This window comes from Apostichopus japonicus, chromosome 23 (assembly GCF_037975245.1).
Source record: "Apostichopus japonicus isolate 1M-3 chromosome 23, ASM3797524v1, whole genome shotgun sequence".
In the NCBI taxonomy this organism is placed as follows: Eukaryota; Metazoa; Echinodermata; class Holothuroidea; order Aspidochirotida; family Stichopodidae; genus Apostichopus; species Apostichopus japonicus.
Genome location: NC_092583.1, coordinates 14929691 through 14947547, shown reverse-complemented (window position 1 = coordinate 14947547; position 17857 = coordinate 14929691). Strand labels below are relative to the sequence as shown.

General features: G+C 36.9%; 2 protein-coding genes across 51 annotated transcripts in view; both read right to left on the bottom strand.

The window, feature by feature from the left end:
- Positions 1-17857, bottom strand: part of LOC139964732 (uncharacterized) — a 390976-nt gene that overhangs the window by 195011 nt on the left and 178108 nt on the right. For 49 of the 50 annotated variants that reach the window (XM_071966600.1, XM_071966625.1, XM_071966626.1 and 46 more), the window contains 16 exons: positions 17383-17601; positions 16291-16535; positions 15750-15963; positions 15061-15193; positions 14624-14789; positions 13177-13310; positions 12896-12953; positions 11661-11902; positions 10884-11027; positions 10520-10607; positions 9025-9205; positions 8282-8465; positions 7563-7682; positions 1882-2039; positions 1036-1201; positions 437-583 (listed from right to left, as the gene is read on the bottom strand). In XM_071966600.1, coding sequence (XP_071822701.1) covers positions 437-583; positions 1036-1201; positions 1882-2039; positions 7563-7682; positions 8282-8465; positions 9025-9205; positions 10520-10607; positions 10884-11027; positions 11661-11902; positions 12896-12953; positions 13177-13310; positions 14624-14789; positions 15061-15193; positions 15750-15963; positions 16291-16535; positions 17383-17601 — 2599 coding nt within the window. The remainder of the gene's footprint in view (positions 1-436; positions 584-1035; positions 1202-1881; positions 2040-7562; positions 7683-8281; positions 8466-9024; positions 9206-10519; positions 10608-10883; positions 11028-11660; positions 11903-12895; positions 12954-13176; positions 13311-14623; positions 14790-15060; positions 15194-15749; positions 15964-16290; positions 16536-17382; positions 17602-17857) is intronic. The other variant, XM_071966604.1, reaches the window with a different exon arrangement.
- LOC139964735 (uncharacterized) lies at positions 2048-7110 on the bottom strand. The gene has a single exon (XM_071966656.1). The coding sequence runs from the start codon at positions 6626-6628 to the stop codon at positions 3122-3124; it is 3507 nt and encodes a 1168-aa protein (XP_071822757.1). The 5' UTR covers positions 6629-7110; the 3' UTR covers positions 2048-3121.

Sequence of the window (17857 nt, the reverse complement as noted above, 5' to 3'; positions counted from 1 at the left end):
TATTTAATATGTCATTGGTGATTCTCATACATGCAATGGGTACATAACAGGACCTTGTTTCTCTTTAGAACCCTTAAAACCCCCAAAATGACTGCTTATGCTAAAATGCCTGCAACATTTCCAAACTATCAACCCACAAATGAAACACTTCATTCACAATGTGGGCATCCAATTGCAAGGTTCTAATTCTTGACACTGGTATAGACATTTATATTCACACTGTTGCCATGGTAGCACAGATACTGGCCAACACTGTCTTTTTCTGGATATTGATAGCAGCAAGGGTTGCTATTGTTTTCTTCTCTTTGCAGTCCATCTAAATATTTCACTATCAATGCCGGCAGCTATTCTTGACCTGATACTGTGGTAAGTTTATGATATAAGTAAACTTGGTTTGCTGGTAATAGTGTAGAATAATGCAGCAAGAACTTTTTACCTGGTTTTCCAAACACTTGACAAGCCAATTCAACTGGGCAACCTTCTGGAACCTCAATGTCAGTCAAGCCATGCTCGAAATGAGGCGCAGTACCAGTCTTGGGCATATCTAGTCCGCGGGCTGGTTGCTTTGGCAAAGTTGTACCTCCTAAAAGATACATAAGAAAACTAACGGTTTAAACAAGAAACAAACATAGTTGAGCAATAAAATCAAAGGATTGGACACACAAATGAGGGACATTAAGGACCTTCAAAATTTTGGAAAGGACACAAACAGGCCAGTCCAAAGGATTACTATAATATGGCAATGTCAGATAAGAAAAGGCCAGATACTGTGGCAGAAAGTTTGAGATAAAACCAGATGACATTGGTGTCTTACAAACTTAAAATTGTGCACAAACAACATAACTCTGTGTAACTGAACACTCTCCGAGCAGACTTCCCTTACGAACTGGAAATTTATTACAATACTGCACTGGCCGAGAATTTGAAAGCATTCTCCAAACACTTAAATGTTTTTGGTTTGGCGGTGATCGTACAAAAACAATTTTGGATTAAGAGAGACTTATAGAAAGATAATTTAGTGGATCAACAACTAACCTTTGACACTGATAGTAAATGTCTGTGACGCAGTTCCCGAAGGATTAATTGCATCAATTTGATAATTTCCAGTGTCCTCTGGGAGGGCCTCGACAATTAGGAGGGTGAAATTATCGTTGTCCTGTAACATCTTGATTCTGTTACTAGGATCCATTGGGTGACCGTCCTGTGAAAAGGGTAAAATAAAATTGATGTTACCATAAATTTGATGACGTTATCATTAATTTGCTGATGTTACCACAAGCTTGATACATAAAATTGATGATAAAATTGATATTACATAAAATTGATTTATAATTAACTTTGAAAATCAAAATTTCAAGAATAGTTTGACGGGTAGTGACGGGTCTTCAGAACTTACTTAATGCTAAGACTGGTTTTAAATTCACAAAAAAAATCAAATTAAGTTTGAATATCTTATCTGATTGAAAGAAAATAGTGATTTCTATATCTATGCTGATTAAATTAATATTCACCTTAATTGATAAAAACATTATAAAATCTTGGAATTCTCAAGCAGCAAAACTTAATACACCAGAAAGTAATATCTGCCAAGACAAGCTGATCTAGTAACACAACTAAACCGTTGGTTCTGTATACCGTCAAGTATCACAACTTAGGATAGAAAACGTTGGTATGAATAAAATTATACATAATAATTATGCAAATGAGTAACATAAAATCAGTTTTCCTTTATGATTATTTTCCTTTGTCTGTGCTAAGTACATTTCATTCATTAATATCCTGTTTCAAACAATTCTAAAAAGTTACACTTTCAGAAAAAAGAAAGATAAAAGAAATAGAAAAAATAAAATCTAAGATGAGAAGTGAAATGTTGTTGGGTACCTTTATCCAGTGAACTTTTGGACTTGGGTTACCAGAGATTTGGGCGGTCAGTTTCATCGGGTCACCAATCTCCGCAGCGGTATGGGATGCGGGACTGTACACAAACACAGGGCCATTCTGCACTGGTTTTGGAGGTGCTTGTGGTTGTTTTGGTTTCTCTGTGGAAAGGAAATGGGTTACTCAAAATGTAAACAATATTTCTATATTCCACTTTAGCACTTTTGATTATTAAAGAGCATCAAGATTAAAATGGAAATTAATATATCCAAAACTAATCACACTCTTATAATACCAATTTATACTTTTAATCTAAATTTATATTTGTCATAGAAATTAAGGAAAACAGTGGAAGCAATGAAAAGAATAATTGCAATTTGCAGAAGTTGAACTTTTCACTTATTTTGTGTTTTGTTTTTGTCCAAAATGTTTTTAATTCAAATGTTGGACAATGAATGGCACACAAGAATTGAAACAACCTAGCGATACTTACTTCAGTATGTTAAGCACTGGACACATTTTAATCCTACAGTTTTATGTTCATTTCTAGTTCAAACTTCAAGTAATGTTTTACAATTTAATTAAAAGTAGACTTACAAAATCCAGTAAAAAGCCAAAACTACATAAAACACTGAATAAAAAAGACTATTAAAAAGTATGCATTGTCATGAAAATAATTTAACAATTTTCCATCAATTAAAACATATTTAAAATAATGTAAAACTATATCACAATTTCTACTTCTAACAGTTCTTTTATTTCTAAACAGCTAATTTCTAAAGTTCTAAATTCTGTCAAATGTAAAAGCATGCATGGGTTACTTTGATACTCACAAACAACAATCTAAAACTCGGAGGTTAACTACAAAATGAAAATAATTGTTAATAATGTCAGTAAACAAATTCTCAGGAGAGAAACAAAAATAAAAGAAAAACTTGCATTGATAAATGAAACAGACAAAACATGTCATTCACTAAATGTTCCAAAATGTGGTAAAGAAAAATATGGTACAAATTCCAATTGGACACATTTTACGAGATGCCTGTATCCAAGGATAAGGTTAGTATGTAACTGCCTACTGGAAAATGAAACGGTCTTGAAGTAGATTTTACCTTTCCGATGTGAAAGTATAAAATCATCTACCACTCTGTAAACTTCACAGACAAAACGAACAAAATGGAAACAAAGATGTCAAATGGCTGAAGGAAGCTGGACTAGTAAACAGAGAAGAAAATGGCGACAGCTACTTGAATTTTCTACCTTCCAAAGAGACCGACAGCTCAGCTCTGGATGATGCCTCGCCAAACTTATTCTTGACGATCACATCAATTTGACCGCTATCTTCCTCGATCGTGTCCATTATGAGAAGAGTACTCGAGTCCTTGTTCACTGTTATCAAATAATCTTTACAATCTTGGAGAAGGGCGCCATCTTGGTACCACTCCACCGAAACATTTTCTGTCCTGATGAATTCAATGTAGAAGAGAGCTTCCTCTCCTTCACAGCATGAGAAATCTTTCAAAGGGGTTAAAAATTTGGGGATAGAATCTGTAACCAGATTTTTAGCAGTTAACTCAAGCTTTTTAGAATGGAAGGATGATTTCTTTGGTAGAGGAGTAATGAATTCCTCCTGGATGGGGGGGAAAGTAAACCACTTTTCTTTCCTCCGGGTGACCCCTACATCTTCTTCATCCAGGCCTTCAGGTTCACTAGAGCTGAAATCCTGGGTATTTTGTTCCAGACTAAACTGTCCTCTGGAATGATTTGCCTGACCATCTATGGTTGAATCAATACACTGTAACTTCGGAAAGCCTGTCTCTTGAATGATTCCATCCAATTCTCCATCTGATACGATACTCTCGCTATCTTCACCGATGGAACTTTCAAATTCTTCTGCTTGTAATTCACCTGTATCTAACTTGCTGTCCTCCATTTTGATCGAAGTATCAGAGTACCTTGTGTGACCAGATTCAACTTCATGTAATCTTCCATTTATAAGACTGTCAACAATATCATCATCATCATCTTCACTACCAACTACCTGCTGAGCCTGAGTTTCCATAGCAACATCTAGCAAATCTTTCTTAACTGCTATGTCAGGAAAAGGGGATTCAAATCTGTCACTATTACACTCTGTCCGACCATTTTCATCTTCTGTGGAACAAACATTTGAAAACATGGTATCTGGACTTTCTTGCAAAATGTCTTCAGACTCTCTGAGGTCAGTTCTGTTTCTACCATCAATATCATTAGGATCAGTGATTTCCACAACAGCTTCCTCATCTGAAACTTCATCAGTATCGTGTAGCAAGGCTCCTGATTTTACAGATAGGTTAATATCCAAAGAACTACTGTTTGATGATGATGAGGAGGAGGAGGATAAGGAGGAGGAAGAATGTAATATGTCTCCCTTGTTATTACTGATGGAAATATGGACAACATCCTTATCTACGAAGACTGTATCCCCATCTTCGTCCCCATCTGCTGCTCCATCCTCAGATATCATATTGCTTGTTTTCTCATCTTCTTGAATTTCATCTTTCTCATCACTTATGAGAATGTACCTTTCTGCCCTCTCCTGTTTCTGTTCTTCAAAACTGTCACCAGTGGTTCCATCCTGACATGCCCTAGCATTCATTTTGTCATCTTGCATTGAGTCCTCCTCAGACATGGGAGTGGATTCTCTGATAATCTCCAGTTTCAGCCTTTCAGAATCCTCACCAGAGGATGGATCCTGAACAGCTTCAGTACTCATTCTGTCATCTTGAAATGAATCTCCGTCTTCAGTTATCAGAATGTATCGTTCAGCCGTCATCTTTCCTTTTATATCAGAATCCTCAGAGTTAATAGGCTTCACCTCAGAAATGTCATCTCCGTCTGTAACATCACTGCTGGACAATTTACTATCCTGTTCCAACATCATGGTGGCCTCATTCCTCAGATGGGAAACATTCTCTTGTGTGACTTCAATTTTGTCTTCAATGTTCACATCGTTCCTGACCTCACTACTGTTAGATCTAAACATTGCATCAACCTCAGGTACTAACCTCTCACCTTTTACTTCATTACCACTGATTTTAATCACCCCTTTGTCTTCCTTATCACAATCCACAATGCTACTGCTCTCCATTTCCAAACCACCCTTTCCAACTCCATCACTAGGATCCTTGGTCTCCTTTCCACCTAAAAGTTTCTCACTATCCTTTAGTTTTACAACATCTGGCAAATCCTCATCAACTTCTCGTGTCGATACAGACTGATCAGATGTGATAATGATTTCAGGAACAGGTCCGTATGAAACACCACTACTCCTATTTGCTTCATTTGATGTGCTCTGAACCTCAGTCATACTGTCACTGGATTCCACATCATTTGTACACATGGAAACTTTTGCACAATTTCCTTTATCACACTCTAAACTATCTGTTCTAATTTCCTCTCTGTGGACATCCTCTACCCCAGAGGTATCTCTAACATTACTAACAGACAGACTGTTGACAACAGCCACAACATTTATCTCTGGACCTTCCATGCTTTCCGCTTTGGCATTAGAAGGAAGTGATGTAAGGCTCCCCTCACTTAAAAAGACTTCATCAATTTTCTCTCCATCTAAAGTAGGTTTCACACTAATCTCTGGACATTCGTTTATATCCGGCGGAAGTTTCTTTTCGAAATTCGTAGTGCTTTCGTTCACAGATTGTTTTTCCTTCTCTTCCACTTCGGCCTGGATTAGGTGATCATCTGCCTGGATTAGGGGAACCGCATCGACGCCAGTCTCTTTAATTTTGGAGTCACCATCTAGAGCCAAGCATTCCTCATTCACAGATGTTACCTTGAGTCTTGCAACAGGGGTGCCCATACCATTGGTTTCAGTAATAGTATTACTGATGGTGTCGCTACAGCTGGACAGCAATCCAGGAGCAACAAAGTTGTGTTCTTCCATCCCTATGGATATATCTTCACATAACGAATCACCATCCTCTATTATCTGCAGTTCAAAAGTGAGGACATCTTCATCATCTTTGATCCCATCCATATCACCAACATTCTCTTCAGATTTGACATTCTCAAAAAAATTTTCACTTTCAGAATGCAAATCGTTGAAACTTTGGCCACCTTCAGCTTTCAATTCCTGGAAACTTTCAGATTGTGTAAGCTTTACATCTCGCTCGCTTCCTCTGGAATAAGTGGCTGCCGCTGAAACCTCGGTAGTACAATTTTCATCGTTGGAAGTAATTTTGCTCTTTGAAGCAAGTCTGTATCCACTATCAAACTTGCCATCCTTCAAGGCATCCTCACCATCTGCATCACTTATGTGCATTTCTTCTTCTGTTTCATCTGCTCCACGATAATTATCTCTCTGAAGAATATCCGTGTCCATTTTCTTTAAGTCTTTACTTCCCGACAGAGTTTGTGAATGTTCTGTACAGACAACTTGAGATGCAACAGTGTGACTCTCACTGGTTTTGAGATTACTCTCTGTGTTACTACTTTCATGTTCACCAATCTTTTTATCTGTCTGATTATCATCAAATGCAAGGTTTTTAGTCAAGCTGCTATCTATCGTTACAACTTTCTGAGAAGCTCTTCCTTTGTTTAAATTACTATCTTTATCACTATCTAAGTCCCTCTTCTTGGCACTCCTTGGAGGTGGGATCCAGGTATTCCAACGATTTGCAAGTGGTCCCACCTTTAGCCACTCTGATGGAGTCTTTTTCTTGAATCTTTTATGACTTGTTATCACTGACATCAAAATTAGAGGGAAAATAAAAGAGAATCAAACCATGCAAATAAACAGCATCACAACATGAAGAAAATTACCAGACCCCACTTTCAAACTAGGGTAAATTTGTGAGAAAACTTACATGCTTTTCTGAATTATGTCAAGCAGCCAAAAGAGATAATAAAAGTTAGTTTTTTAAAATGCCAAAAAAAGTCTAAAATAACACTTGTATCAACTCAATATACCACCAACTATACAACTTTCTTACATAAAGTATAATTCACTATTTCTGACTGATTGATTGATTGATTGACTGATTGATTGATTGATTGACAGATTGCTTGATTGATAGATGGGACATTTGGTAATAGTTTGATGAACTGACAGACTCCATAGTTTGATGAGGTCAGCAAGAATAATCACCTGTGGGGAGCCACTTTGTTATAAAAGCTCCTTTCTATGACCCTTCGCATACTACTGTGCATCCACAATTCCCAACATTGCAGAGTGAATCATCATTGTATTATGGACTATCTCTACACTACATGTAAATTCTTAAAATTCAAATTCTCATACATGGTAAAACCATACAATTGTTAAGATACCAATCTCTTGTGTTAAACACATACATCATTCTCATTTCCATCTTGTTATGCTGTACTTTACCATAGATATATTCACATTATTTCTTTCAAGTATGTCACGCAATCGCCAGGTGATCTCCAACTGTATTATGCATATTCATAGTTTTAGTCATGCATCAATCATTTTATGTCCTACTGTATTATCCACATATTTACATTATTCCTTTGATGTAAGTCATGCCATCACCATGTGATCTCCCACTGCATTATGCATATTCATATCATGCATTTTAGTGTTAGTCATGCATTCATCATGTATTACAGGGTATTATTTCATGTTAGTATCATGCTCTGTCAGTTATGTAAAGAGCATGTACCTTTAGGCTGTGGCCTCAGACTTGTTGTCAGTTTTGTTGAGTGAGATTTCCTCTCAGTGAACGCTGACTGTAGTTCTTTTGAGACAGGTTCTTTCTTCAACTGATAAAGATCTTTAACTTCTACAAGTTTAAAAATGAACAGATTTGAATATAAATTTCCCTTTGGCACTTTCGCATTAAATTCTATCTTTTTTTTCAATGTTATAACATCAAGATGCAGAAACTTCATCTGTTTAACCTTTCTTGAACTATCAAACCCTTTTAAACCTGTAGTGTTGATCACTGTTCTTCTGCATTTGGATTTATTCCACTCTACTGTATATTCATGAAAATGGTTTACAGATCTGGTCTGACAAAGTTTTCAGAATGTTTAACACTAACATTGTCTTACAAAGTGCGCATTTATTTTAACTTTATGAAAGTCAACTGATCCTTTGCTAACAGCTGCTATATGATTTAACATATATTCTAAACCAAGGACATAATAATTATGAATATTCAATACATGCAAAGCAGACATAATATATTCCAAACCAAATGTATGACTTCTCTAGATTAACTTATCAAAGGTGCTTTTTCATACAATTATCTTTTCGTATTGAAGCTAAGCTGTCCACTCATGAATACAAGCTGCCAATAGGTAACACAGATAATATTTTGCAATTTATGGAAGTGGTTGATGCAAATGTATTAAGTTCTGCCATGAATATTCAAATTACCTGGTCTGGTTGGTTTCAGGTGAGGTCCTTGATCACCTCTTGGTATGACATCCAGTGAGGTTTCAAAGACAGCTTGGCCTACTTTATTGTGGGCCACCATCTTGATCACACCAGAATCATAAGGTCTTGTCTTGGGTATGTCTAGAGTGTGAATACCGTCGTAGGATACCTTCATGCGTGATGTCTACAAATAATGGACAGAAAACTCAAATGTCAGAAATATTACTAAATTTGATACAGCTTGTAAAGTGAGAAGTAGGTGGAGTATATTGATAGATTCTCATATTCGTGAAGGAACAGAGAATAAAAAGTACAGGTGCAACTAGAGATGTTTCAATTGGAAATAGCAATATACTAAGAAAAACTGTCTAAAAAATTTAGAAAAGTGATTAAGTGCAAGTTAACTGGTATATTATGAAAAAAATTTTAAAAGGAGGAGAATAGTTCTTAATATGAAAACACTTTCACTCTTATTTCAATTCCTTGGAGGAATATTTTCACAATGATCAAACAAAAACTGACTCTCCAAGTTTTCATCTCAAATGGTTTTCATTCTGTGGTTTGATGTTTGAAATATAATGATTGAAATAGAACACAAAATGATTTTCACACATGCGTAATTTACACAACATCTATAATGACAAATCTCTTGATCTATCAATAAATTTTCTGCTCTCTGTGGTCAAATAATATGACTGAGTTATATAAGATCAAGAAGTAATGGAATCAATTGAAGAACTTACTGTTACAAGAAGAGAATCCCCTCTATACCATAATATCCGGGGCTGGGGATGGCCAGTGACACGGCAGGAAAACCTGGCAGGTTCTCCTTCTCGAACTGTGATAGGCTCAGGAACCTTTACGAAAATGGGAGGCTCGGCTTCCGGCTGAGGAAAGGCATCACCTTGGTCAACGAAGTCACCCCTTGATGAAGCAAAGAGTAAACAATAAGTGTTACTACAAAGAAGCAATGTTTGGTATTACTCATATTACTAAACTCATACATATGCAGGAGTAATAATGGAAACTGTGGTCCACAAATCCAAACCTGATAGGAAAAACAATAAGCAATACATGATATTAATATGCACAAATACAATATACCACTGATAATCTCATAAATATGCATTAACAATAATGACAACTAAGCCGCCACCCTAGAAAATGTGAAACATAACCATAGTGTGTTATCATATGTAAAGACAACTTACCAATCCAATCAGGGTCATGCATATGCATGCATATGCATGATCTACAATGACACCTGTAGCTCACAAATTCAAAATGTGATGAGGGTTAAAGTAAACAATACTTGTAATCATTGCAAGCAAACACACCTTAGTTACTGGTCAAACTATCCTCATACATATTCATGTACTAGAAGCTCATCTCTGGTCAATTAAGTCATACTTGATTAGTTAAAAGCATTACTTGTCATTATTCATTTATGACACACACAACAAAAACCTTAGCATTGAAACTAGCATCTCATATATTCATGGACTAAAATCACATGTCTGGTCAGTTAAGTCAAATTTGATAATCAAGTTAAACTCATTACCTGCCATTAACCATTATGACACACATAAGAAAAAAATCTTATCATTGAAATTTTGTTTTGTTTCTATTCTATCAAAGAAATCTTATACAAGGAAGGATTTGACTTAGAGAAATTTGTCAAAATTGGGAGAAGACAAAAAGGTTGGGCAACACGATGGAAGCTGTGGTTGTCAACTAACTTCAAGCCACACTAATGGCAATATATCACAGTCATCTATAATGTAAGAATCACCTATGGACTGCCTTGTAAGCTCTTGTGGATAATGAAAAAGTTTTCATAACAACATCTTACTTTCCTATGCAAAAAAAAACATATAGTGTCACAGAATGCTTTACCCATAGATGGTGATTTAGCAACAAGCAGAATGTGAAACCAGATATCCAGAGAGAAGATTAAACAAATAATACTGACCAGGAGGGACAGTAATATGAATGGACCAAACTGGGATGCAGTCGAGGTGGTGGGGTAGCATTTGGTACATGATAATCACCATATGACTGAAATGGACTGGGAGCGGACAGGTGGATCATCAACAAAGGAGGAGAGTGGGAAGGGGGGAGGGATGGGCTAGGGACTCCTCTCAGTGGTACACCAATGAACTTGGTATTTCCTGGACAAATATTTCTGTTTACTGTATGGGTCACATCACAAAGCACCATGATACATTAATTACAAACCTTAAAAGGGCTTCATCGTATTCCAAGGTTTTTTCGATGCCTCTCATCTCAGGCGGAAGCTGGCTTTCCAATATTAAAGATGCCTTGCCTGTAAGAAATGCATTAATTCATCATTATTTTGAAAATGTTTTTGAACAAATTACCTAAGTAAAAAAAAAATTGAAAGAGAAAATATCTTGTTATATTTGTGATACAAAGAAATAAATAATCCAAATTGCACTAGTGTATAGCTACATATTTTTCTTAAGGAAAATAAACAACGTAAAACTGACAGGGAAACTATAAACAAAGTTAAAAAGAGCAAAGATAATTTGTTTGGATTGAATAGAAATTCAAACATTTCTGTATAGTTTGTAAGACTAACCTTGGCAAGAAAGCCTGCCTGATGTTTCTGCTACGCCACTGGCGTTGGTAGCTCGACAAGTGATTGTTCCGCTATCCTCTGGATATAATCCCCGGATGTCTAATGTACAGATGCCAAACTCATTGGTAGTCTTGATTCTGGATCCTTTTATATTACAACAAAAGGAGAGAATAAGTTGAGCGAGGAAAGTTTGAAAGGAAGTTCGAGGAAAGGAAAGTTAGAGGAAAGTTTGAAGGCTCTGCCAACCTCTGAATGATACAAAAAGTATTGTTTAAACTGAATTTATTCTTTGGCAAGAATGACATTTTTGGATAAAAAATTCTGAAATGATTTAGGTCAATTTCAATGTTCTTTTTGTTATTTTACTTTTCAGTTTATTTCTTGGAATCCTTTCATCTTCTAACTATCTTCCTTCTTTCGTTTCTGTCTGCTTTGCTCTGTAATTACTTGTTTTCTTCTAATTCTTTTGGACAATTATATACCCAAACTACCACATCCGTCCGATCTGCATTTTGCAGTCTTTTTACAAGTTTACCTCAAGAGATGACTCTTTTAGGATTAGTGCAACAGACCCTCTAGCTGTTACACAATGCATTCATAATGTTACAACAAGGCATATTTTTAACACTGGAGATGACCAAAAACTGTTTATGTGTGAGCAAACTTGGCGGAATATTCTTAAATCTCAATAAACATTATGTAAAACTTAATAACAATTGAGAACCTTGATTAATATACTCCCTCCCTGAGATTTTTCGGCCTACTATAAATTCTTACCAACGAAGAGTGGATCTCCATTTTTGAACCAATTGACTTTGGTTGACGCATCCTTTGCATTCTTCAAACGGCAAGCAAAGTGTGCTGTGTCGCCCTCTTTCTTATTGTCCATGTTGTTCAATTGTATGATAAACTCTGGCGGTTCTACAGAGGGTTTGACAAAATAGTCTTCATCATCTGAATAGGTGTCTGGTTGTACGTATGAAGGTACGGTTTCTTCCTCGGGTTCTGGCAGTGGCCGCCTGATGAAGATGGAAGTACCAAAGAGGAATAAATTTATAGAAACAATATTTCCTTTGGCAGAATATGTAAGTTCTCATTGGGAAGAGAAGATACTCCTCAATGATAGTTCAAGATTCCATTCTCAATGTATTGTTCATGTAGTACTCTAGATAGCTTTTTGAGAATGAATTATTCACACCTTAGAAACCATTATTTCACCAGGAAGAGCATTACATTCGTTGATTGATGATGTCATCAGGTCATCCTACTACTTTCAATACCATTTTTGATATTTAATTAGCTGTTGGGGCACAAGTCAGAATTTACAGTATATTGTGTACAGTACAGTGTAACTGGAATTCCAGACAAAGGATGCCTATGTAGGGAATGCCTTTCCAAGGGTTGGCTAGCTCAGTTGTTAGAGTGCAGGTAGGGCTCTCAACCTGAGGTCACTGGTGCGATTCCCATTCTAGACAGCAATTTATTTGCTCTTCTCCAGTTTTAAAGGAGATCTGAAGTTTACACTATTTCCTACTCACAGGATTATGAATAAATTATACTAGAATCAATCTACCCATGATAAGGATATCATTCGACTGCTATATTAGGTTGCCTGGCTAACAAAAGCAAAGATATTTAAATTGATGTTATCGTAAAACGTTATTTTAATCTTACACTCATTCAGCTTGAGTTTATTAACACAGTAGACAGATGTGCACTTAACTTTGGTACGGAATGGAAAAATTACCGAAAGGAACATTTGCCTCAAAAGAATGAATGGGAAAGAATAAAAACATATCTGTATAAACTTTTTATATTTGAGTTTTTATATTTGAGTTTGTACTATCCTTTTTCCGTGGAAACCGTTGTTTTCTTGATGTGAGCTTCATTTGTCCAATACTATTTGTAAAGCGCATAGAACTTTTGGATTATGCGCTATATAAATAACGGGATAATAATAATAATTATAGCTTCATGTAAATATGTCAAAGTTCACATGGTTAGTTCCTTACCTGACTACTCGTTGAGGTGGCGGTACAGGTGCCCTAGAAAATCCAGAATCCCTTGAACCTGAAGGAGCAGGGAAAAGAATATGATCTCTTACAACCGATGCAACAATAGATATATATTGCGAATTTATCGCAAGTTTTTGTTCATAGAACAATAAAAATTTGGGAAAATTTTCACGAATTCTCAAGTCAGGAAATTTATTGAAACTTAAATAACAGTTTTAAGAAGCATTGTTCCTTTATTTCCCTTATGAAATCGCAAAATTTATTATAAGAAAACTCACTTTTGACTGTAAGTTTGGCTCTACACGCCACCCTGCCGGCCTTGTTGAATGCCGTACATGTGATCCACCCATCATCTCTCCTCGAGGCCCTGTCTAAAACTAAATGGCAAGTGCCATTCTCATCTTGTTCCAATCTGAAATTACAAATGAAATTTTGGCAAAGGTATTTAATAAACACACAATGCCTCCATTTGTATGGTATATCAGCCGTTTCTTTCTAAATGATATTGTCGATAGAGGCAAACCATAGTAACGAAAATCACTCGGCATAATATGTAAAAATATGACAACTTCTTGCACTTTTATCAGGTGACTAGACAATTGCAAAACCTTCCTCAATAATTTTTATTTGCTTTTGTTTCTTTCATTAACTTGTTAATAAATTAATTATTTAATTATAATTAGCATTACTACTAACATCGCACTGCCGCCGCTGCTTATGCTTGCTCGTGCACGTCTATTGTATCAAACCATATAAATATCCAATTTAGCTCTTAAACAGTTGTTACTACTACTACTATCTATTATGCAGGCCCAGGGTTCGCATTAGCCGCGAGATTGCGTGATTCGCGCAATTTGATCGCATTTGGAATAAACGATTAGTAAAAAGCCACTAGCGATTAATATTTTTTAGTTATCCCGTCTATAATCCATAAACATCTCGTAAAATTCCTTGTCAGCCTTTCCTTCTATGAAATAAACGAATGAATAAATAATAATTTCTTCCACATGGTAGCCTTACACCACACTAAGTCAATGAGAAATCTAGCTAAGCCTAACCATCTGTTTATTTGTGACGCAGTTATAAGACATCCATGGAATACTTTCGTTATTGCTGTTATCTTTGACCACATGGTAGCCTAACAACACACTAAGTCAATGGGAAATCTGCCTAACCATCGGTTTGCAATTTTGTTTTTTAAACAATCACACTTTGCGTAGGATTCGGGTAATAAATTAGGAACCGGGTCGAATCGCGTCGGGCGGGTACCTTCGTTATTGCTGTTATCTTCGACCACATTGTAGCCTTACACCACACTAAGTCAATGGGAAATCTGCCTTACCGTCGGTTTGCCAATTTTTTTTTTTTTAAATCACACTTTGCGTAGGATTCGGGTAATAAATTAGGAACCGGGTAGTATCGCGTCGGGCGGGTACCTTCGTTATTGCTGTTATCTTCGACCACATTGTAGCCTAACACCACACTAAGTCAATGGGAAATCTGCCTTACCGTCGGTTTGGCAATTTTTTTTTTTTTTTAAATCACACTTTGTGTAGGATTCGGGTAATAAATTAGGAACCGGGTAGTAACGCGTCGGGCGGGTACCCGGATAACCCGTGCAAACACTAGTAAATCATAAAGATTATTACTCACAAATAATGAAACATAAACACAAACATAAAAGCACAAAAACAAAGAGTAAACAAAAACAAACAAATGACCAACCTGAAGGATGGGTGGCCAGGTCTGATGTGATTTCCATCTTTCTGCCAGTTAACTTGTGGTAACGGCAGTCCACTGACTTTACAGGTAAAATTGACGGGCTCGCCCTCTGTGACGTGGATGTTTTCAATACGATCGATGAAAGATGGAGCAACCATGTCAGCTTTGGCTGAATAAAATTAAAAATTTAGAAGAAAATTACACTTGGTGCATTGAAATGATAGCTCCAATTATTTAGTAAGGATATTTTATATGAAGGATGAGCTTTTCTCTTCTGGAGATATATTGCTTATGTATAGAGGTAGGATATAAACGACTTTAATGGTATTCTTAAGTAATTTATTTCACTAAAGTTTAAAGGATTTATAATAGTTGCCATTCCGAAACTCTAAGTTTCCAAACAGACAAAATGTTGCAGAGGAATGTACCAATTCTCTTACCTTCTACGGTGAGTTGTACAGTAAATTTGCCTTCTCCTGCCCTGTTTCTGGCGATACATTCATACACGCCACCATCTTTGGGCAAGGTGTAGGGCATCAGGAGGGATTGGTACCCACCCTCATTGGTTAACATCTAGAAGATAGAAAGTAATTTCAATATTTACAATTGAAGATTTACAGTAGATTAGAATGTCCTGTTTCACTATTACTTCAGAACCTCTATAAACTGAAATGCTTTTTAAAATTGTGGGTCTTCTCTGCCAATTCTATAAAATTGCAAGCCAAGAACAGCTTAGTAAATAAAACATGTACATTCAAATGGTCTGATATTTGGGGTAGGGGCCATTCTGACCATCCTCTCCACTCCTCCAATGGTACTATTTTTTTAAGGCAAAAAAGCCCTCTTGCCATATCCCTCTTCTCCTCCTCTCTTCCTCTTCTGCCTTCCCCTTCCCCCTCCTTTCGCTCTCCTTCCCTTTCCTAGCCCCTTCCCCCCCCCAACAGCAGAATCCTGGCAACAAATTTGTTGATTAGTTCAAAATGATGCAATACAAACTTTAAACTGGTCACAAATATCAAACTATACTTTCTTGTTTTATGACCATCTTCCAAGCCTTTTTGAGAATTATGCTGCAATTTTTGGAAATATCAACTTCTACAATCCTTATATCAAATGAAAATGACATTACCCTATGGTTGGCATCATTGTATACTTGTTGTCCATCTCGGTACCAGGTCAAATCTGGGGGAGGTCGTCCAGTCACCCGGCAGTCAAACCTGGTCAGTTTACCTTCCTTGACCGATACGTCTGTTGGCACTTCCTTGAATTTCGGCTTGTAATGTTTCTCTGCTACGTCACCTGCATACTTCTCTCTCTTTGGAATCGAATATGATTCTGACTCCCTGGAAATCAAAAGAAAAATGTGTTGTGTGGAAGTCGTTCCAAGGCTACAAGGCAGGTAGAGGCATGATTTTGGTTGTACTATTCCACGTTTTTCAACTCAAGCTCACTTATTGATGCCCAGTTGATTTGACAAATTTCAATGCTTCTCCCAAACACAAAAAAAGTGTACAACTAGTATAGCTCAAAAATGGTCTTCTTTTCTGTCACTAATACTCATAAGTAAAATAAATTTGTGCGTTTAAAAAAAAACAGAAAATTCCTGAGCCGAGTCATAATACTGAATATTCAATATTTGTTAGATTAAATGAATTATGCATGTGACTTACATGTGAACCCTAGCAGCCATGGGTCCTTTCATGTGCTGAGGGATCTCAGATACGGACCCGGCCCGATCTACTACCACTCTTCCGGTGGATACTCCACGGCCTGCTGGACTGGTGGCCAGGACCGTGTAGGCACCTTCGTCTTCTGGTAGGATCAGCTCAATGTGCAGGGAGCAATGGCCCTCTACGTACCTAAGGTCATGTCGGGTGGAGCGGTATAATGGTTGCCCATCTTTAAACCATTGCAGCTGTGAAGGAAACATTAATACTCCTACTTATCAGATGGTATTTAAAAATAATAGATGGGCAATATATCTTTTCTTTCCCCCTCCTTATGGAATATTTTTATTTTTGTCATGGGAGTACTGTAGGTACATCCTAAAGCGTTATGGCCCAGAGACTGGGCACAAAATGTCACAATGGACTGCAAAATCAATTTCGTAACACTGTGGCTTTAGTCGATGGAAATAGCATCAGCAATGATCAAGAGAGACAGTAAATTCAGAGGTTTTACAAATAAAAGGACATAAAGCACTATATTAAGTTTGATGGGCCATTGCATATAATTACAACTTGAATAAATATGAGAGAAAAAAAATAAGATTTGATGGACACAAAATTCCACACACGGGATTAAACGGATAAAAGCCGAGCTAACTATGATCATCCAGATGGAAGTAACCTCACAGATGTCTTAGTCAGACCTGACCATGGCAGTAGGGTGGGGGGTGGGGGTGGGGAGGTGGGGGTGTGGGGAGGGAGGATATGGGGCTACAGGCTTAAGGAGAGTAAGAAGAGTGCTGAAGAAATATGGGAGAAAGATCATGCATTCTCCCTTTCCTAATATACTTAAAGATTAATGAAGGCTTTTAAAAGGGGGCCTAGTGACCTCATTGTCCTGAGACCTGACTTGATCTGGCCTGACCTGACCCGACCCAACCCGACCTGACTCTCAATAACTCTACTCGTAGTGAAAAAGTGGAATCAAATGTCTGAACATTACGTGGCATCGATTGGAATAAGGCAAAAACACAACCAGACAGAAGAGACAGCAATAATGAGATAAATTTTGAGAGCATTTGATAAAATACTCACAACAGGTTTCGGGAAACCTTCCACTCTGCATCCAAGGTTTAAGTTTGCTCCTTCTTGGACTCTATAATTCTTCATCTCTTTGACAAATCTCGGCGGGAAGACCTTCTCAGAGTCTGTTTCCATCTCTGATTCGAATTCCGTCTCTTCTGGTACGGCAGTGGTGCCCTTGTCCGGTTCTTGAAGCAGGTGGGCTTCAAAGGCTGCTAGATCAAACTGTGCCTGGTTTTGAGAAATTAAAAGTAAACAAAGATTAATGAGAAAATTGCAGAATTTATTATAAAGGGCGACACTAAAACAGTCACTTTCATGTTAATGATGTTCTTAAATTTAAAACACTATATTATGGAGAATCAGTTCAGGAAAGTATACACTTTTTTTGAAAAAGTTTTGACAAACTAACATTATTCCTTAAACCTACAGCAGAATTAGGAATAAATTGAGGTTTTTACATTAGATCAAGAAATCTTTGAAAAAA